The 21,738-nt window shown below is 38.1% G+C and overlaps 1 protein-coding gene across 2 annotated transcripts; it reads left to right on the top strand.

Annotated features, from left to right (window-relative positions):
- The first annotated feature begins 4,997 nt into the window (after nt 1–4,997).
- LOC131537329 (gastrula zinc finger protein XlCGF26.1-like) lies at nt 4,998–13,719 on the top strand. 2 transcript variants are annotated; one of them, XM_058770682.1, is made up of 4 exons: nt 4,998–5,143; nt 5,227–5,408; nt 5,523–5,656; nt 11,813–13,719. In XM_058770682.1, exons 3-4 carry the CDS (start codon nt 5,653–5,655, stop codon nt 12,997–12,999), a joined length of 1,191 nt encoding a protein of 396 aa, XP_058626665.1. In that variant the 5' UTR covers nt 4,998–5,143; nt 5,227–5,408; nt 5,523–5,652; the 3' UTR covers nt 13,000–13,719. The 2 variants fall into 2 exon arrangements, with proteins under 2 accessions (XP_058626665.1, XP_058626664.1); XM_058770681.1 differs by lacking the exon at nt 5,523–5,656.
- Nucleotides 13,720–21,738: the final 8,019 nt, after the last annotated feature.

The following is a 21,738-nucleotide window of genomic DNA, read 5'->3' as shown; positions in this document are numbered from 1 at the left end:
CTCCGGTACCGTCTTCCTGATGGTAGGAGCTGGAAGAGACTGTGGGAGGGGTGTGTGGAGTCCTTCACGATACTATTGGCTTTGCTGGAGCATCGTGTGAGGAAAATGTCCAGGATGGGGGTAGAGGGGAGAGAGGCACCGATGATCCTTGCAGCTGTGTTCACTGTCCGCTGGAGGGTCTTGCGGTCTGCTGCAGTACAGTTCCCGTACCAGACAGTGATGCAGCTGGTCAGCACACTCTCAATGGTGCCCCTGTAGAAAGTGGTGAGGATGGGTGGAGGGAGACTTGCTCTTTTCAGCCGGCTGAGAAAGTGTAGGCGCTGTTGTGCCTTCTTGGAGAGTGACATGGTGTTGGTGGTCCAGGTGAGATCCTCTGTGATGTGCACCCCCAGGAATTTAGTGCTGCTGACTCTCTCCACAGGCGAGCTGTCGATGGTCAGTGGGGGGTGATCAACGGAGTTTCTCCTGAAGTCCATCACAACCTCCTTTGTCTTACTCACATTGAGGGACAGGTTGTTAGTGCCACACCATTTCGCCAGCTGTGCTACTTCCTCTCTGTAGTGCGTTTCATCGTTGTTGCTGATGAGACCTACCACTGTTGTGTCATCAGCAAACTTGATGATGTGGTTGGAGCTGGACTTGGCAGTGCAGTCGTGAGTATGCAGCGTGAAGAGCAGCGGGCTGAGCACACAGCCTTGTGGGGCACCTGTGCTCAGTGTGGTAGTGCTCGAGGTGTTGTGGCCGACACGGACTGACTGAGGTCTTCCGGTTAGAAAGTCCAGAATCCAATTACAGAGGGAATTGTTAAGGCCCAGCAGGTTTAGTTTGTTGATGAGCTGTTGTGGGATTATTGTGTTGAATGCTGAGCTGAAGTCAATGAACAGCATTCTAACATAAGAGTCTTTGTTTTCTAGGTGGGTAAGAGCCAGGTGGAGGGTGGAGGAGATTGCATCGTCTGTAGAGAGGTTTGGACGGTATGCAAACTGGAGCGAATCGAGTGTGTTGGGGAGGCTGATTTTGATGTTGTGCATGACTAACCTCTCAAAGCACTTCATTATGATTGGAGTCAGTGCTATGGGACGGTAGTCATTTAGACAGGACACAGATGATTTCTTTGGTGCCGGTATGATTGTTGTGGATTTGAGACATGTGGGGACGACTGCCTGGCTCAGCGAGGTGTTGAAGATATCTGTTAGGACATCTGTCAGCTGTTCAGCACAGTCTTTCAGTACACGGCCAGGTATGTTGTCGGGACCCGCAGCCTTGCGTGGGTTGATCCTATATAGGGTCTTCCTTATGTCGGCTGGAGACAGACAGAGCACCTGGTCGTTGGGAGGTGTGGGCAGTTTTTGTGCAGGTGTGTCATTCTGCATTTCAAACCGTGAATAAAAGGGATGTGTCATCATCACAGGCCTGTGGCAGGGGCTTGTAATCTGTGATGGTCTGAATGGCTTGCCACAGACTCCGTGTGTCTCTGCTGTCTGTGAAGTGATTGTTGATTTTTTGAGCATATGACCGTTTTCCATTTTTGATGCTGCGGGACAGATTGGCTCTTGCTGTTTTGAGGGCTGCTTTATCTCCTGATCTGAATGCTTCATCTCTGGTCTTTAGCAGCCCACGGACCTCTGCTGTCATCCATGGCTTCTCGTTGGCGCGTGTGGTGATGGTCTTGGTGACTGTCACATCATCAGTGCACTTTTGGATGTAAGCAGTCACAGTTTCAGTGTACTCCTGCAGGTCTGTGTGGTTGTTGTAGGTGGCCGCCTCTTTAAACATGTTCCAGTCTGTGTCCTGGAAGCAGTCCTGCAGTGCTGAGGTAGTGTTTTCTGGCCATACCGTGATCTGCTTTAGAACCGGTTTGGCAAGTTTGAGAAGTGGTCTGTTTGCTGGGATTAGCATAACAGAGATGTGGTCCGAGTACCCGAGGTGGGGGCGGGGTTCAGCTTTGTATGCGTTCTTTTCTGTTTTCTTTTCTGCACTAAAACTGATGTTTAACAAGCGTGTTTTTTCAGTGTTGACTAACTCCACCCACCATTGAGATAGTGTAAATAGTCTCTGCCAACAAGGTGGGCTATTTTCACTTAGTGTAAATAGACACTCCATTATTTAATACTTGTACACAGTAGTTCTAGAATACTTCAGGGCTTAAGTTCTCCGGCACCGTGCTGGATCTCCGGCGTGCAGCGTTTGGCTATGGGAAAAAAATAATAATCCTGCATTTAAATGGGGTCATCGGATGCAAAATGCACTTTACAAGTTGTTTGAACATAAATGTGTGTTGGAAGTGTGTGTACACATCCATTCTATAATGATAAAAATCCACTCAGTGTTTTTTTTTTTAAATCCCTATTTTAAAATCCCCTTTCTCAAATCAGGCTGTTCTGAGGTTCAGAATGACGTAGTTCTGTACAGGCCCCTCCCACGATAGTTGATTGACAAGACCACTCTGAGTGAGCTGAGAGCTGTCCGCCTCCGGTGCAGGGGAAGACAAGATGTCTCCGATTAAGCGATTGAAGTGTTTAGTTGTTGGATGTAATAATGAATAGCAGTCGTCATTTACTCCTGACATCTGAGCCGCTGAAGACGCAGAGGATTAATGTTACTTTCATTTTGAAGGGAATGCCCCGATCTACATAAATGAATGAATGAATGAGGCATCTATGTTAAAAAAATGCATCTATGTTAGACCGAATCATTCGTGATCCAGCTTTATCTACAGAAGATGTGAGTATAAGGGTTTTTTATGAATCTTTGCAAATCGCCTTTCCTAATAATGTGCTCCATAGATATATATATACCTAGATGCCTCATTATGGACTGTTTCTATGGGTCGCAATATGTAAGCCATCCACCATTTTTGGAACGGTCTGCAAATCTTTGAGCTCACTGACTGTGTCTACAACAGCAAGTTATACGCTTGTATATCTATTCATTGCTTATTATGATGAATGCGAGATGGCTGACGCGTCAACGTATCTGCGGTCGCATATCTATGGTCTGCTCGTCACTCCATGGAAGAGAGGGGCGGAGTCAGCAGAGCTCACTAGCATTTAAAGCAACATGGACTAGAACAGCGTGCTGAAAACAGAGCTGATTTTCACAGGGTAAAGGTGTCTTTTACACTACCATTGAGAAACTTTAACCAAAGTAAAAAAACAATAGAAGCCCAATAGAAACCATCACAGAAATTCCAATGGTTTCCATTAAAATACCATTATAAACCATTAGCTTTTTCCAGTAAAACCATTACAAAATTACAAAAAGTGTGTTTTGGGCATTTTTCCAATAGGATTTAACATCCCACCAATAGAATCCATTACATACCAGTAGACACCATTATAGTTTCCATTAAAACCAATACAATTCCCTTCATAACATTAAATCCATTACATTTTCTATTGTGCTTGTGGTTCTGTTGTTTTTTTCAGCAGGGATGTTATAGACTTTTCATTAAGACCATAAATAATCATATCAACTTGTGTAAAATGGGCATCCGATGACCCCTTTAAAAAAAAAAAAAAAAAAAACTTGTTGATATCACTTTCGAGTCCAGGAATTTGCCTACCAATGGTATGAGAGGAGCACAGCTTTCACTCTCAACCAAACTAACATTACTAGCCAATCAGAATTGTTTTGCTCTTATAAACACGAGACGCGCATAATAGTATCCAGTAGCAGAGTCGCAGCCCTGATGAATGGAGAAGCGCGAGGCGCAATGGTCAAAGATGTCCATCTAACACATATTTACATAGAAAAACTAATTAAAAAGCAGCGGAGCTTTGTAGACAGCTCAGAGTAATCGTGTCATCTCCATAAGAATTATATGATTGCCAGAACAAATTTTGTTATTACCTCGTTACCTTTATTTGTTATTTATAATTTGTAATTTACTTAAGTTGGTTATGTTCATATTATGTATAGGCATATTACATTATGAATTTTAACTGTGCTGTTCAATAAAACCATGTAATTACCTGGTTTAGATATTTTATTTCTAAATTCAACTGCATTGTTTTACTTGTTGTAGGCTAATTAAAAGACAAATATTTTGTCATTGAAAATTTCTGAAAAAATAGTGTTAAAATACCGTCTCTTTCTAGTGAACCAAGTATCTGTATTTTGTCTCATCTCGTGAGCTAAGTGTATTGTCACACCCCTAGTGTTGATAAGCGGTGATGTAGCTCTTAATTTTCCAAGCATTCATTCTTCAGGTCAACTGTATATGCAGGGGAGAAAAAAAAATCAGTTTTAATAAAGAAAGCAATAACTTTACCATAGTATCCTTTCAAATGTTAAAGTTGCCACAGTCATTGCATTTTTGCTTTAACCCCCGATACTTGTACTGCTAGAGATACCATGTAAATGTGGATTTGACATAATAGGTGCCCTTTAAATTAAGTTCGGTCCATCATATATCACGTTGTTTAATAAATTGCATCATAGAAAATTGATCAACTTGAGGTTTCAATCGCCTTTAAAAAAAAAAAAAAAAAGTGTTTGTGTACATTAGAAAAAACAACTTATATAAATAGTGATTTTTTTAAATGACCATGAAACCAACAGTTTCTTTAAAATAAACACCTTCCTGAGGGAAAATGAAGGAATTTGTTGACATATTTTGAAACGTGCTTTTTTAAAGAGTTTTGGTAACAGTACTGAGAAAAATGCATCCATCTTTAATTTAAAAAATGTGTACAAAATTAAATAACTTTATCTGAGATTGACCAGTACCTATTTTTAATAGTTAAATATGTGTATTACTAGATTCAATCCTCAAAATAAAAAGATTATTATTATTATTTTTTTTTTTTTTTTGGAAACAAATAGAAACCATTTGGTGGAATGGCCCTTAACCATTAGGAAACCTTGTGTAATTTTCAGTGAAATATTTGTCTTCTCTTGTTTTTCTCTTCTACTCACTCATGAAGACTGTTGGTGTTAATCGAATACCATGCGATTTTTTTTATGGGGAAACAAATAGTCCCCGTTTTATTTTCCCTCCTCTCGCCGCTTCACTCCAGTCCAGCGGGTGGCGCTAAGATACATACGTTTGTTTGCCAAACACCATTAAACCTCGGAGGAAGAAGTGCAGTATCACCGTGATATCTGTTGTTTTGTTCGGGATGCTGCCTTAATACAAACGGTTAGAAGTGTTGTTTCTGTAAATAGAAAAATACAGTTTTTGAATCAGGTCAGTAAATATCTGTAATATTCTCATCCTCACAGTCGTGACTAAGTTTTGAAGCAAGCAGGAATATCTGGAGGAGTATCATCTGAACTGAGATCTGCTGCTGTGAAGATGGTGTTTGTTAAAGAGGAGAGTGAGGAGGACACGAGTGAACCAGAAACCTGGAAAATAAAACACGAGGAACCAGAAACCCAGAGAATAAAACACGAGGAACAAGGAGGTTGGTGTTTATTCTTCATTCATCATCTTACATTACTGCTTGTGGTACATTTGGCTTACAAAGATTTAACAGGGTGCCTCCAGAATCAGATTCTTAAAAAGTTTTACATTCCAGGGCTGGACTGGGATGTTGTTTCAGGCCAGGAAATCTCACACCCATCCAGGCAACACAGGAAAAAATGGGCCAAAACTTTTACCTTTTGTGGTACAACAGTTTGCCACTGGAGCAATACCCTTAAGAGGACATGGGTATCTTTTTTCTTTCTTTTTTTTTATCCCTAAAAGGTACATATTAGTACCTTAGATTGGTAATTTGTACCCTTAAGGCACTGATATGTACCTATTAGAGGTAAGCAAGGTACAAAGATGTTCTTTTAGGGGTACTGCTCAAGCTGTTGTTCCCCAAAAGCAATATTTGGCCCCTTTTTTTTATGTATATAGACTAATGTTATACATCAACAAAAAATTCTGAAACAACAGACAACCCTATTATTTGTATGGCCATCATATAAAAAGGTCTAAATCCTTAGTCTAAGGCCGTGGAAAATAATTAAAGGTACTCTCTTTATAACTGCACCTTCACTTCACTTTTCCTTTTATTCATTTCCCCCAATATCTGTCTCTCCCTTTATTTTCTTGCACCTGTCACTTTTTCACCAGCAAGTTTACTGTTATGACCTTGTTTCAAAACAACCACATGATTGCAATTTGTTTGCACAGAATGTTGTTATTTATCTTAAAATGACTTAAATATCCTAGATTTAACAAACCCATATTTCATGCAAATATATGAAATCACATTTTCTAAAGTGCCTAAATGTCAAAATTAGTTCAATTTGTTTTTTGCACAATCCTAACTCTGAACATACTATTGCATTATTAGGCTGTGACTCATTCATTTTCACTTTGGTACATTGGGAAGGCATAAATATGAAATTATAACAACAATAATAATAATAACTTAAAAAAACAACAACAACAAAAAAACGGGGCAGTGGGCCAAATCAGCTGCACCTCAGGAATTCTCCCAGTGCTCCCGATGACCAGTCCGGGCCTGTTACATGAATGTAAAATTAAGGGCTTAATTGGATCATTAAAATGTCTTAAATCCACATTTCAAAGGTCTTAAAAATGCAATGGAACTGAAAATTTATATTTTATTTTCGCTCATTGCTTTTTTAGAATCGTAAAACTGTTGAGCACAGAGTGTGTGAGACACATCAGATTCACTTTGTTTTTAATTAGTGTAATCTCAAACATTTTGTGGACAAAGGTTTACCTGTTTTATTGCTGTTTTCCGCCTAAAAGTACTAAAACAGTAACAGAATACATGTAACAGCGTTACGTAATCAGGATACAAAAATCTAGTTACTGTAATTCATTGCAGTTACATCAAAAAACTAAGTATTGAGATTACAGTTACATTTTGTAAAAAGTGGGAATACTATCAGGATTACAGTTGTTTCATAAATAAAAGAGCATTTTTGACATAATAAAGCTATATTTAGCACTGCTTTATCATAGTTCCTGGTTCTGTTGACACTCATGTTGACGCACATGAGTCGCTGGCTGGTGCGTGTGCAAATAACACCCGTCTACAATTATTCTCCTCAAACTCAGGATGATCAAAAATTCTGCATTCGAATTTTAGTGCATCAGACAGCCTTAGGCTGTTTACAATGACACAAAAAATCCGATCTTTCGCTCACATCTGACACAGATCGGAATTTGCACACGTGTAAACACAAAAACCTGCGCGAGATCTGTTTTTTTTTTCCGCATCCGATCTGAGCCACTTCCAAATGTGGATTTTAATCGGATACACATCTGATATCTGGACATCCGAACTACGTCTAACACACATCCAATTCTCAACAGAACTGCTAATACCTGTGAGATGGATGGATTATCGGCAAAGGAGAAGTGCTCACTAACACAGATTTAGACAGATTTGTGAACAATATTTGAGAGAGAAAGGCCTTTTGTGTACATAGAAAAAGTCTTAGATCTTTGAGTTCAGCTCGACAAATGGGGGCAAAAACAAAAGTGTTGCGTTTATAATTTTGTTCAGTGTAAATAATTTTTATAGCACTGCCATTTAAAACCCGAGGGTCTACCATGTGCATAGTAAAGCGATCACTGCAGACAATCCTTTTGGGCTGGAATTAATGTAAACACGGATATCGGATACCAGTCGTGTCTAACGTGAATGTAAACAGACGGGCCAAAAAAAATCGGATATGGTCAAAAGATCGGATCTGTGCATTAAGATTTGCAGTGTAAACGCAGCCTTATATGTGGCACACAAGATGCGATGACGATGTAGGTATCGTTGCATTTTAATGCTTTTTTTTAGCCTATCCAGTTGAACGCACTGGATGTGGCGCTGCTCATTCAAAATATTGCAGAAAAAGAGAACATCATTGCAGAGATGTTGTTTACCTCAAAACTGGAACCAAGTCATTCACACAGAACGCATATTATCACATTTTCTATAGGGACATCTATCACCATTGTACTCGCGTCTCGCACGAGAGTCGCATTTTTATAAAGCCATGTAAATTAATGTAAGTTCAACTTAAAAAAAAAAAAAAAAAAAACATGTCTTGAGACTTTATGGCAGTTTTTCTGTATCCCACTGCATCATCTCATGTTTTTAAATGGAAAAAGTAGGCTACTCTTTGTGATTGGTTTTCGGTCCTTAGTATTAAACTATAAATACTTACATGATGCTTGTTGTTTCTAATTGTTTAAGCAACATAATTAGTTATATATGGTTTATAAACATTATTTTAAACATTATGCACTTTTTTTCAAAGATAGTCTTGTTTTTTTATTGCTTTGAAGAATCATGTATTAGTACGGTAATATTTTGCTCGATGCGCCCTCTTCTGGCCTCAGGAGAGAAGCCAAAACTTTTTCCCCCCTAACAGAAATTATGCCTTTTAAATTCGAATATAATTTGAATATTGGTAATATTTTAGTACAAAATTTGAATTAAGTTTTTCAGCCAATTTGACAGCCTTAAAAGGAAATAACTGTTGTACAGTGTAAGCTATGCATGAAGAATCTTGCTTTAACGAAGTAGGCTACTAAACCAACTTGAAAATTTGCTGTACATTTGATGGAAATCATGTTAGCTAAAATTTTGTGTTTGTTAATGATTTAAAATTCCATGGTGTGCATGACTGCAGTTGTGTGTAAGTTTTCTGTAGGGGTGTCCCCGACTAAGGATTTTCATAGTCGAATCAGAATTTTCGAATCTTGCCAATAGTTGAATCATATGTTTACATTACCAAGATTCAAGTCATACATTCGACAGTCATTGCTGATGTTAACACACAAGGAAAATGTGTAACGGACGCCTCGCAGAATTCCTAAGAATTCACAACATTTTTTACAATAGTGCTCTCTAGGGCTGGGTATCGAGTTCGATACTTTTTAGGCACCGACCGAATTGCCTCGATACCATCAAGTATCGAAAAACGTCTTGTCGTTCGGTACCAAATTTCGATACCTAAGGGTTTAATCTCATCAACGTTAATGAGGCAATAAGCCTGCAGCACTAGGTGTGTTCGACTAGAAGTGGCACGGCGCAGATTGATCAGTGTTTGACATCCGCCAGAGTGATTCGAAAGCGTATGGAGCAGTCTGCTCTCTATATCGCGTGGTTTTGTTTACTACACACAAACTGAAGCGCGCGTGACGCTCGCGGTGATTTCAGCGTCTGCTGTCTCACTAAATGAGGGCATAAACACATGAACAACATCTCCAGAACTGCTCTGAGAGTCACTTCATGAGCATTTTACCGTTTGATTTGAGTAAAACTAGTGTCATATCATATACACACAGAACTGTAAAGGTATTCACGGCAACCCATCAAAATAAAAGTTTGGTTTAACTTGGAAGACACTGAGGCAGAAATCCATTACTATTGTTCAGCAGAATGTACATACTGTTACTACTAGACTACTATTAAAATTATTAAAACTTTATTTTTTTAAGTAATAATCACACACAATTTCTTCCATGTTTTAATTTTAATAGTAAACCCCCTTTGTTTGCAAAATAAATAAATAAACTTTGACTTTCAATAATTTAAAGATGAATTAAATTAATGTTTTATGCCTTCATTTGAAAACCAGAACACATAATTTCTGAGGAAAAATAAAACATTTCATAAGGCTATTTTAAGAATAAATTTGAATAAGTTTTTATGCATTCAAATAATTAGTCATACTACACCAGAATTTAATAACATTAAAACATATGGTGAAAGAAAATAAAACACCCACTTATGAAAGAGGATAAAGATTTTTATTTTCTTGTAGTCTTTAACAACCTGGAATAAATGATGATTCTGTCTGAGTTATGCATTTTAAAACGAACATGCACTAGTGTAAATGTAGCCTAACAGATGTGTAAACTGAAAACTATTTGAACTGTATTCAAATTATTTGCACTGATTTATTGCATTGGATATATTTTGTTCCTTTGTGCAGTGGCTCAGGAGATGAGGCTTTGAGTCTGTATAAATGTCAACAAGCTGAAAAAAATAAAACAAAAGTTTTTTTGAGATAATGTAATCTTGTTAAAACTGATTTCATAAAATTGGTAACGAAAAAAAGTATTGTTCAGGAACCGGTATCGAGCTTAAGGTATCGGTATCAATATATACATTTTTTAAACGATACCCAGCCCTATTGCTCTCATTATAAAGTTATGTATATGACAGTAGTTTTACTGTTTTGCATTTCTGTTTTGAGCTGCGCGCACTGAAGATGACCAGTAGAATGAAGCATATGATAGCAGGTTTTTAATCAATGGGATTTAAATAATAATTTATCTTACGTTAAATTACGACTTATAGGCTATCTGCCCCAAATGCACATGACAAGATGCGCGCTGACTAGATAATCACCGTAGTACTACAGCACTTTACTGCAGCACAACTCAACCTGTTTTGAGCGTGTTGCGCTCCAGGTTGTTAAGACTGCACCAGACAGCCAGCTCCTTAACCTCCTGTCTGTAAGCAGACTCGTCACCGTCCTGAATGAGGCCGATAAGTGTGGTGTCGTCTGCAAACTTCACCAGCTTGACAGAGGGGTCTTTAGATGTCTTTGGTGTACAGGGAGAATAGCAGTGGGGAGAGGACACAACCCTGGGGGGCGTCAGTGCTGATCCTACGGGTGCTGGATGAGAATTTTCCAAGCCTCACTAGCTGCATGTCAGGAAGCTGTTGCTCGACTGACAGATGGAGGTGGGCAAGGATAGCTGAGTAAGTTTGGGCAGGAGGAGGTCTGGAATGATAGCGTTAAAGGCCGAGCTGAAGTCCACAAACAGGATCCTTGCATAAGTCCCTGGTCTATCTAGGTGTTGCAGAACATAATGCAGTCCCATGTTGACTGCATTGTCCACAGACCTGTTTGCTCTGTAGGCAAACTGAAGAGGATCCAGCAGGGGTCCAGTAATGTCCTTCAGGACATTAATGAATTCTGTATTTCCAGCAGAAACGGAATACTGAATAGAGGGCAGGGTTTTATTTTAGCGCTCCTCCTCTCTGTCTCTCACTCATAGAAACCTAACGGTCAGAGGGGTGTGTTTAAGGATATTCTGCCCAAGTCGTCAAACTGACGTCATCAAAAAAGGAATGCCATTCCAGAGCGGAAGTAAATGTTCAGATTTTGATTAAAGATTACCAAGACAAACAATTTTTTCAGCGTATTAAGTTGCACGGATTAATTGTTAACATCAAGACTAGCAATGTGCGAAAGTAAATAAAATCCATTTTGATTTCATGCAGACTTTAAAGTTCCCCTTAAGCCCCCCGAAAATACTGATGTTGTGTAAATGCATGGACAAAACGCATGCGTTTTCTGTTTTAATTGAAAATGGTGTTGTGTAAATGCCTTGTTAATGATCATGAGTTCAGTTTAAGAAGGCAAGAAACATTTTTCCAAAAAACTAAAAAAAATAATTGTATGAATTTTGACTGTTAATTTACAAAACAGCAAAAAATGTGGGGCCCTTAAAATGCTAACTTTTGAAAACCGGTATCAAAGTGGAAATCCCAAAGTTTACATGCTACAAAAAAAAACTAATTTGTGAAAACAGTGACATCATGCGCTTGTGTATTGTTCAGTCTATAGGCGCATAGTCTTTATTTACAGTGACATTGCCATCTACTGGCCTGTCAGCATAATACAGCCTTTTTAGTTTTCATGGATCCATGTGAACAGGGAATGTTTTGACAATGTTGTTGTCTATACATATAAAACGTCTTTTATGTCTGTAAAAATTAACAGAAAAAATGTTTAGCTTGCTGTCGTGTTGAATGCACCTTAAGTTCCTTTTAGTTTTCCAAATGTCCCAATTGATTTTCATTACTTTAATGTTTTCATTTAGGCCTGATGAAAGTGAAAGAAGAACAAGATCTGAATGAAGTGGTGGAGAAACATCAGCATCAGAAAGATCCTTCTGTCAATGGAGAAAAATCAGTGAGCTGCTCTAAAACTGAAAACAGTTGCTCACAAAGCAACATTCAAATAACAGAAGTCAAAAGGCTCTTCACCTGCTCCGAGTGTGGAAACTCATTCACTCGTAAAACATACCTTAAGAATCACATGAGAATTCATAATAGAATAAAGCCTTTCAGCTGCTCTCAGTGTGGAAAAAGTTTTACGCAAAAAGGACACCTTAAGGATCATTTGGTAACTCACTCTTCAGAAAAGCCTTTCAGCTGCTCTGAGTGTGGAAAGTCTTTCACACGTAAAGGATACCTTAAGACTCACATGTTAATTCATGCTGGAATAAAGCCTTTTACCTGCTCTCAGTGTGAAAAGAGTTTCAAACAGAAAAGAAGCCTTGACAAACACATAATGATTATTCATACTGGAAAAAGGCCTTTCACCTGCTCTGATTGTGGAAATACTTTCACACGCAAAGAAAACCTTAAGAATCACATGCTAATTCATATGGGGAAAAAGCCTTTCACCTGCCCTCAGTGTGGAAACACTTTCCGCCAAAGAGGAAACCTTTGGAATCACATGAAAATTCATACTGGAATAAACTCTTTCAGCTGCTCTCAGTGTGGAAATACTTTTACTTGTAAAGCAAGCCTGAAGAATCACATGTTAATTCATGCTGGAATAAAGCCTTTTACCTGCTCTCACTGTGGAAAGAGTTTTACATATAAAGGATGCCTTAGGGATCATTTGGTAACTCACACTTCAGAAAAGCCTTTCACCTGCTCCCAGTGTGGAAAGTCTTTGTCACGTAGAGGAAGCCTGAAGAATCACATGTTAATTCATACTGGAATAAAGCCTTTTGTCTGTTCTCAGTGTGGAAAGAGTTTTACACAGAAAAAACAACTCAATGAGCATGTTCATATTCACAGCTCAGAAAAGAATTTCACTTGCTTTCAGTGTGGAAAGACTTTGTCACGTAAAGAAACCCTTAAGAATCACATGTTAATTCATGCTGGAATAAAGCCTTTTACCTGCTCCCAATGTGGAAAGAGTTTCACACAAAAAAAACAACTTAATGTTCATGTGCGTATTCACACTTCAGAAAAGTCTTTCACCTGTCCTTAGTGTGGAAATGCTTTCACATGTAAAGGAAGCTTTGTAAGTCACATGTTAATTCATACTGGGAACAAAAAGCCTTTTACTTGCTCTCAGTATGGAAAGTGTTTCGCCTGTAAACAAGGATTTAACAGTCACATGAGAATTCACACTGAAGCGATTCCTTACGCATGTAATCTGTGTGAAAAGTTTTAAATGGAAGACAAGTCTCGAAGCTTATCTGCACTTTGCAGTAAGGTGATTTAAAAGTGCAGTATGCGATTTTTGAGAAAGCTGTTGAATGTTAGTCAGACTGAGCCCCACAATGCACTTGTAGTCAATCAGCATTAAGGGGCGTGTCACTCGTAAATAATTTATTCACTGTTATACCTTAAAATAATTGTAATATCTTTAATGTACTTGAAGCATGCAGTGTTAATTTTGACAGCAATGTTTATTTAGTTTTAGTCATAGCCTTTTGCATAGATTTAGCATATAGCATATAGTCTACTATATATAAGATTTTAGTTGACTAAATTTACAGTAAATTTTGTCAACTAAAATCTTAATAGAATGTTAAATTGTAATGCATTAAAATTTTCCAAACTTATTCACTTCTGGAGAAAAAAAAAATCTATAAATTTGATATGAATATGAATGATATTAAGGTTTGAACATGCAACACGGACAGATTTAAATGCTGTGACAATGTCTTCATTTATCTTGAAATGAAAATAAACCATTTCTCAACGAAACAAGAATATGGTCTTTTCAATTAATGATATATACATTCTCTATAACAACATGCACACAGTATTCTTCATTCTTTCAAACAGACATTGTGTAAATTAAGTGATGTTCTCTTTTTCTTTCTTTCAGCTTTCTTTGCAGCAGTGAAATGCTGGAGTCTGATCTGGAAAATTTGGAAGATGAAGTGGACAGGGAAGGGGAGAAGAAGAGCTGGTAATCCCTGATCATGACACCGGTCAAGACATTTGCAGAGCTTTAACAATGCCTTTCAGTCAATCTTAAGTTTAAAAGGGTATATTATGTATAAAGTTAATTCAACTTGCTTTTTTCCTCAGATAAGATAGTATTAAAATGTTTCTTTGCTACTAGTTTTATATCGCTACTATATTGTTTTGCTGCTTTCATATACGCACACGAGACACCACATGCACACACACTTCACTCGCAGAGACACAGATCGGCGATCATGCTAACACACGGAAATAGTCATGAGCATGAACACGTCAACGCTGCCGACCAAGTTTTATTAATATAGTAGCTTATATGGAATACTATTTTTACTGATACTGAATCGCTATTTTTCTCAGCAACTAGGGGGTAAAATTTGTTTTGAAGTAATGAAACTCACAGCTTCACTTTTGCAGAATGAGACGCACAGACACAATTCACACATGCAACTTTCATCTCTCTCTCTCTCGATAATTAGGCTAATTCAAATCAATAATATAATTCATGCATTCAAATACATGTGCTCTCACTGCACTACATCTCTGTGTCTGTGGGTGGTTCTTTGCCTCCGTCACGATGAGAATACTTAACGATTCATACATTAAATAAATTAATGTGCAGTTAGCCGTAGATTACATAAATGACAAGAATAATTCTAATAATAAAATATAGCCTATATAAAATAAATACAAGTTCTAAACTGCTTAGTTCAACCTCAAGTATTACTGTTATGTTGGTCCATACAAAGTGTACCGGGACCTCGTTGCTTTCACAAATCATGAGGAAATCGAACTACAAATGGACCCACAAACGAACTGAACTCAGACCGCCTCTGGAGGTAGTCTGAGTATGGATCGTTTTTGGGACCTTTTAGTGGGGTCTGAGATCACTTGTTTGTTCACACATATGAGCTGAACCACTCCGAGAGCATTTGCAGGGCTCAAATGAACTAGGAGTGAGCACACCCTAAGATTAATGCACAGATCCACATCTTGATATTCTCCCAACTGTTTACGTTCACTTAAGATATAAGAGACTGTAACTTGAAAACTCACCAAAACTGTCATTTTTACATAATTGTGTGTTTTTGACCATTCAGGCGTGTTGTGATTGGCCGAATACCTCAAGCGTGAGACGGAAATGTTACGCCCCTTACCGGCGTGATGACACAAAAAACAATAAAACCCATTATAAACGAGGCATTTGTTGCATCCAGTGGGGACATAATTACTGATTATAATGACTTATACTGTCTTTTTACGTGTGGCATCGCGCCGCATAAACATTACCATGTCTGCATTTGTGATTGGATAAACGACAAACAACAAGCGACAAGCGATACTCTACACTGCTCAAAACTCGCGTTTGAATAGTCAGTGGCAAATTCTTCAAATAAGAAAACGTACTTACAGGCTGTGAGTCAGAAGCGCCAGACTGTTCTTGCAAAGTTGGAATTGCCCCACTATATAGAAACGGCCTTTGTGCACAGCTGGCAGGCTACTCCCAGCTTCAGGAAACAGTCCTCCGTAAAATGCACTGCACACACTCTAATATTTGGGTTGAACTGTTCTGGAACAGTGTTGTAAATACAACTTAACCACTGATTTCTAGTGTGCTCTTTTTTTTTTTTTTTTTTTGAAGCCCAAACAAAGTAGTTTCGCTTTCACAACGAAACACAGCGTCTCCAGGACATGGCGCCGGCGGCAGCAACAATACTACAGCGAGAATAAAAATCACACCCCCTTTCTTTGCGTATGCATTTGGGTGGTGTTTTGCAAATCTCCCCACACCGTGACATAGACGTGGGGGTGTGTTAGAATGAGCTGTTTTAGGGGGTGTGGTCGAGTCTTAACTTTTATAAAGAATATCTCTTTGGTTTTGAGACTTTAGTCTTTACAACTTCAGGGATCTTATCTATGCACAAACAGCTTGTAACACACCAAAGAGAAAGGAAAAATTGAAATCGCATCATATGACCCCTTTAATGTTTGCCTACAAAAGCACTGGCTCTGCACCCCTTTACCTAAATTCATTACTTCAGACTTGTGTGCCCTCTAGAAGCTTGCATTCTGCAAGTGATTGTCGCTTAATTGCGCCATCCAAAGAGGCACAAAATCACTTTCACATTAAATGTTCCCTCCTGGTGGAATGACCTGCCCAACTCAATCCGTGCAGATGTGTCCTTAGACTTCAAGAATTGGCTAAAAACACATCTCTTCCATCTTTATTTGACCCTCTAACTCTAGCACTCTCTATTCTAATTATATTCTTTATAAAAAAAAAAATAAATAAACTTTTCTCTTTTGTACTGTTTTATTTTTATTTTTTATACAGTTAACAAAAGCAAAAAAGGCCTCTTACACTAGCTTACTCTATTATTTTTTTCTATTCTATCGGTTTTTTTATTTATTATATAATAAAAAAAAAAAAAACTTTGCTACATGTACTGCGTTAAACTGAGACTTGTTATAGCACTTGCATATCAATTGATTTTGATTGCTTCCATTGTCCTCGTTTGTAAGTCACTTTGGATAAAAGTGTCTGCTGAATAACTAAATGGAAAACAATTCTGTTATTATTTATGTAATCTATGGCTAACTGTGCATTAATAGGCTATATTTAATGCATGACCGTGGCAAAGAACCACCATAAATTTGAACCCCTAGTGGCTGAGAAATAGCGATTCAGTATCGTAGCTATAACATATATTACATTGATTGTAGCGTTGACAACAAGCATCCATGCTTGTGAATATTTCCACACGAGTGTAATCTCCGATCTGTGTCTCTGCAAGTGATGTGTGCGTGCGTGGGCTGTCTTGTGTGTGTCAATGAAAGCAACAAAAGTTATTAGCAAAGAAACATTTTAATACCATCTCATCTGAGGAAAAAGAGGTTGAAAAAAGTCTAATGAACTTTTTACATAATGTTCCCTTTTAATTTTAACTTTGACTGAAATGCGTTGTTAAAGCTCTGCAAATGTCTTGACCGGTGTCATGATCAGGGATTGTCAGCTCTTCCTCACCCTCTTCCCTGTCCTCTTCATCTTCCAAATTTTTCAGTAGGACTGCATGTCACTGCTGCACAAAAAACTGGAGTTTGGGTTCTTGTGAAGTTGCGGTGCGAACAAGAAAGGGTCTGAGATCATATAAGCCTCGTTCAGACTGTCAGCCCAAATCCGATTTTTGTGCAAATCTGATTGAAATCCAGTCATATTTAAATAATCTGAACGACAACAAACTACATGAAATACGATTTGTGCAAATCCGTTTTGAGCTACATTCGTATGTGGTTTGGAATCCTATTCAAATCGCATTTCTGGAAATCCGTTTCAGTCTGAACGGTCAGATCGAATTTAGCGTAGCTTTTTCACGTCCTCGTGCCACGTAAAACGTAAACACGTCAAACGTTTTTGCAGAAAACATGCTGAACATCTTGGCAGAAACAAGCTAGTGTCGTTGCGAAGTGCAAGTCAAGCGGAAAAAAAAACAATATACTGCTAGTATACGTACCTCTTTGTGTTTTGAATGTAGCGGAGACCAAAAGAAAAACAAAGTAGCGGAGACAGCATCATGGAATAAAGCCGCACATTCAAGCTTCCTGCGTTTCCTCACACGACAAAATAATACTACAGCGCAACCGCGATGGTAAGACAACATCTGTATTGCAAACTGTATTGCTGTTACTGTTGTTTTTAGCGTAGTCATAACACAATGGCATTAACATAGAAACCAATGCACATTCAGTAAAAACGAAAGAGCGCTTATGCACACACAAATTGGATATGAACAGTTGCAATATGCTGTGTGTACAGTCAGTTATTCAAATCCGTTTCCATCCGGATATACACAAACTGATTTGGGCTGGCAGTCTGAACGAAGCTTAAAGTGCTGAAGAGGACCAAGAAAAGAACCGGGCTCTCTTTTGAGTCCACTTATTGTGAACACCAAAAAGACTGATGTCACTTTCGTCTGGGTCCCTCTCTGGTTCACTTTAAGTGAACTGGGTTTGGTTCCTTTAAAACAAACTATACGTGAAAACTCCCACAGATGCAAAAAGACATGAAAGAGATCTGAATTCAGTACTCTGGGCTTCTTGATGAGCATTGCGGGGACCATGACTCATTCTTAATTTATCCTTTATATTTCCAGGAAAGTCCCATTGAGATAAAAGGAAATATCTTCAACCAGGGAGTCTTGGCAAGTAGATAAAACATAAGAATGACTGCACTTGTAGATAACAGTGTCTTACCTTTGCAGGATCAACTGGACGAGACCAGACAACAGAGTGTGGTGAGTATGGGTATTTCTGCAGTCCAGGTAATTGTGAAGAATCAGTATTCAGTTGAGTTGCAGGCTCTGGCACTTATGGAATTACTGAATCCTTAACACTGTGTGGGTTATATTATGTAGTTTACACTATACAGTTTAACAGTTTTGTTCAATAAAACCATATCATTACTTGTTTGTGAATTAAAAAAAAAAAAATTAACCAATTATCATCACCTCATTATTGTATATGTATTTGAAGTAATTTTAAATGCTTTATTTCACTTAGGTCTATTTTTATTACCACAAAAAATATTATTTGATTAATCATCAAAATAAATAATACTATTTATACATACATAATACATAGACTGGAGAGTGCACTCAAAGCTTTGTAATTCATATAAAATCATAATTTGGTGGAAAATGTATCTAAATTATCATTCTTGAAAAGGAAATGCGATGTAAACATGAAAATTTATCTGGAAGTGTTTTTTTTTTTATGCTTTTGGACTAAAGCCCCAGTGTTGTTTTGTGCTTCCTGTGAAATAAACAGAAACAGATGCAACTGAATAAGCATGTGTGTTCTCTTCCTTTTGTGAAATAAAGTACGTACTACTATTTCTGCATGACTACTGTGAAAACCTGATGAGGGCCATCGCTAGGGGTGAAAGGTGGTGACGATTGTAGTGGCCCATGACTGTGGGGGGCCCTCCGGCGATTTCAACCGACTGACCGAGGCCAGCATGAAAGGCGCTCAGGACAGCTGACAGGCCACTGCTGCGCATCGTCACGAAAGCTTATTGTTTGCATGTGTTTTAAGCTTTGCCAATTGAAACATTCAAGAGATTTAAAAGCATGTGAAAGAACTCAACTGCATACTTGCTAGGGTTGCCACATTCAGCGAGGCAAAATAGGACACCCATTCATGGAGAAAAACCCCACCAAGGCCACAAATAATCAGTGAGGAACTCAAAGCTCAGCAATAAACCATGAGCAAACATGCTCAATTATGTAAACTCGCAACAGAACACATTAATATTGTTATTTTAAATTTGATTATAATTATTTGTAATCTTTTTGACATTTCTGCATCTGTTACCTGGAAGGGATGAATTTTTATGTTTTATTCAATTGCTTAAATTAGTACTACATTGTCATTATTTGTCCCATTTTTATCTAAATAATTTAGCACTTTTTAAAATGCCAAATTGTATATGACATATGATTATATTTATGATTAATATAAATGATAAATTAAACAGGGTCTAACATTAATTATAATCCGTTAATTAATTTGTCTAATAATGTTTAAAAATATAATTATTTCTACCAAGCTCTGATAATGTATGGGATATTACAGTGCATCCGGAAAGTATTCAAAGCGCTTTAATTTTTCCACATTTTTTTATGTTAGCCTTATTCCAAAAATGTATTAAATTAATAATTTTCCTCAAAATTCTACAAACAATACCCCATACTGACAACGCAAAAGAGGTTTGTTTGAAATCTTTGCAAATTTATTAAAAATAAAATAATTGGGTAAAAAAAAAAAAAAAGTCACATGTACATACGCAAGTATTCACAGCCTTTGCTCAATACTTTGTTGAAGCACCTTTGGCAGCAATTACAGCCTCATAACTTTTTGGGTATGATGCAACAAACTTTGATCATCATCATCATTTGGCAATTATCTGCCATTCTTCTCCTCGCCTCTTCACCTCTCAAGCGGTCTGCTTGGATCGGGGCTGGCAGACACTTTCAGGTTTCTCCAGAAATATTTGATTGGGTTCCACCTCAGGCTCTGGCTGGGCCACCTGAGGACATTCACAGTTGTCGTCTATAAGCCACACTTTCTGTGTGCTTAGGGTCATTGTCCTGTTGGAAGGTAAACCTTCTGCCCAGTCTGTGGTTCTGAATGCTCTGGACTGGGTTTTCATTAAGGCCATTTCTATATTTTGGTGCATTGAGCTTTTCTTCTACTCTGAAGAGTCCCTGCCGCTGAAAAACGGCCCCACAGCATGAAGCTGCTGCCAGCACACTTTACTTTTGGGATGGCACTCTGAAGGTGATAAGCAGAGCTGGTTTTCTTCAAACATGATGCTTAGAATTGAGGTTCATCAGACCAGAGAATCTTGTTTCTCAGAGTCTGAGGGTCCTTTAGGTGCTCTTTTTTTTTTGCAAATTCCAAGTGTGCTTTCAAATGTCTTCACGGAGGAGAGGACTGAGTTTGGACACCACCATAAAGCCCAGATCGGTGGAGTGTTGCAGAGATGTTTGTCCTTCTGTAGGTTTCTGCCATCTGCATACATGATCATGGAGCTCAACTAGAGTGACCACCAGGTTCTTGGTCACCAGTCTAGACAAGGCCCTTCTTCATCAGTTGCTCAGTTTGGCAAGGAGACCAGCTCTAGGAAGAGTCCTGGTTGTTTCAAACTTCTTCCATTAAGGGTAACAGAGACTTCCTGCTTCTGTGAACCTTCAATGCTGCAGAAATTTTTCTGTACCCTTCCCCAGATCTGTGCCTCGATACAATCCTGTCTCGGCGGTCTACAAACAATTCCTTGGACTTCATGGCTTGGTTTTGTGCTCTAACGAGCACTGTTAACTGTGGGACCTTATATAGACAGATGTGTGCCTTTCCAAATCATGACCAATCAACTCAATTTACCACAGGTGGACTCCAATCAAGTTGTAGAAACATCTCAAGGATGATCAGTGGAAACAGGATGCACCCGAGCTAAATTTTTGAGTGTCATGGCAAAGGCTGTGAATACTTGTGTCCATGTGATTTTTTCGTTTTTATTTTTAATAAATTTGCAAAGATTTCAAACAAACTATTTTCACGTTGTCATTATGGGGTATTGCTTGTAGAATTTTGAGGAAAATAATGAATTTAATCCATTTTGAAATAAGGCTGTAACATAACAAAATGTGGAAAAAGTGAAGCACCGTGAATACTTTCTGGGTGCCCTGTATATTAACACATATATTATTGACTATCCAAATTTTAATTCTACCGTTAGAAGCACGGATGTGTCTGTCACTTTAAAGGTATGGTTCACCCAAAAATGAAAATTCTGTCATAATTTACCCAGATTGTTCTAAACCTGCATAAAGTTCTTTCTTCTGTTGAACACAAAAGAAGATACATTGAAGAATGTGTTTAACTAAACAGCTTCTTACAGGTATTTACTGACCTGATTCAAAAACTGTATTTTTCTACTTACAGAAACTACATTTCTAACAGTTTGTATTACAATAGCATCTAGACAGAACAACAGAGAGCGCGGTGAAACTAAACTTCTTCCTCTGAGGTTTATTGGTGTTTGGCAAACAAACGCATGTGTTTTAGCGCCACCCGCTGGACTGGAGTGAAGCGGAGAGAGGAGGGAAATAATACAGGGGAAATTACTCGGTGCGTGTACAAGATGCACATATTTTTATTTATTTTTTTAAATTACGATCTGCACAAATAAATGATAAGGAGTTAAAATTAAAGACTGGTATTTGAGCAACATCAA

This window comes from Onychostoma macrolepis, chromosome 03 (assembly GCF_012432095.1).
Source record: "Onychostoma macrolepis isolate SWU-2019 chromosome 03, ASM1243209v1, whole genome shotgun sequence".
Classification (NCBI taxonomy): domain Eukaryota; kingdom Metazoa; phylum Chordata; class Actinopteri; order Cypriniformes; family Cyprinidae; genus Onychostoma; species Onychostoma macrolepis.
This window is presented reverse-complemented; position numbering and strand designations above follow the sequence as displayed.

Coding starts and splice junctions, on each gene's coding strand:
- LOC131537329 (XM_058770681.1), top strand. CDS start 5,300: ATGGTGTTTGTTAAAGAGGAGAGTGAGGAGGACACGAGTGAACCAGAA. Junction 5,409..11,812: donor AAAACACGAGGAACAAGGAG/GTTGGTGTTTAT, acceptor GTTTTCATTTAG/GCCTGATGAAAGTGAAAGAA.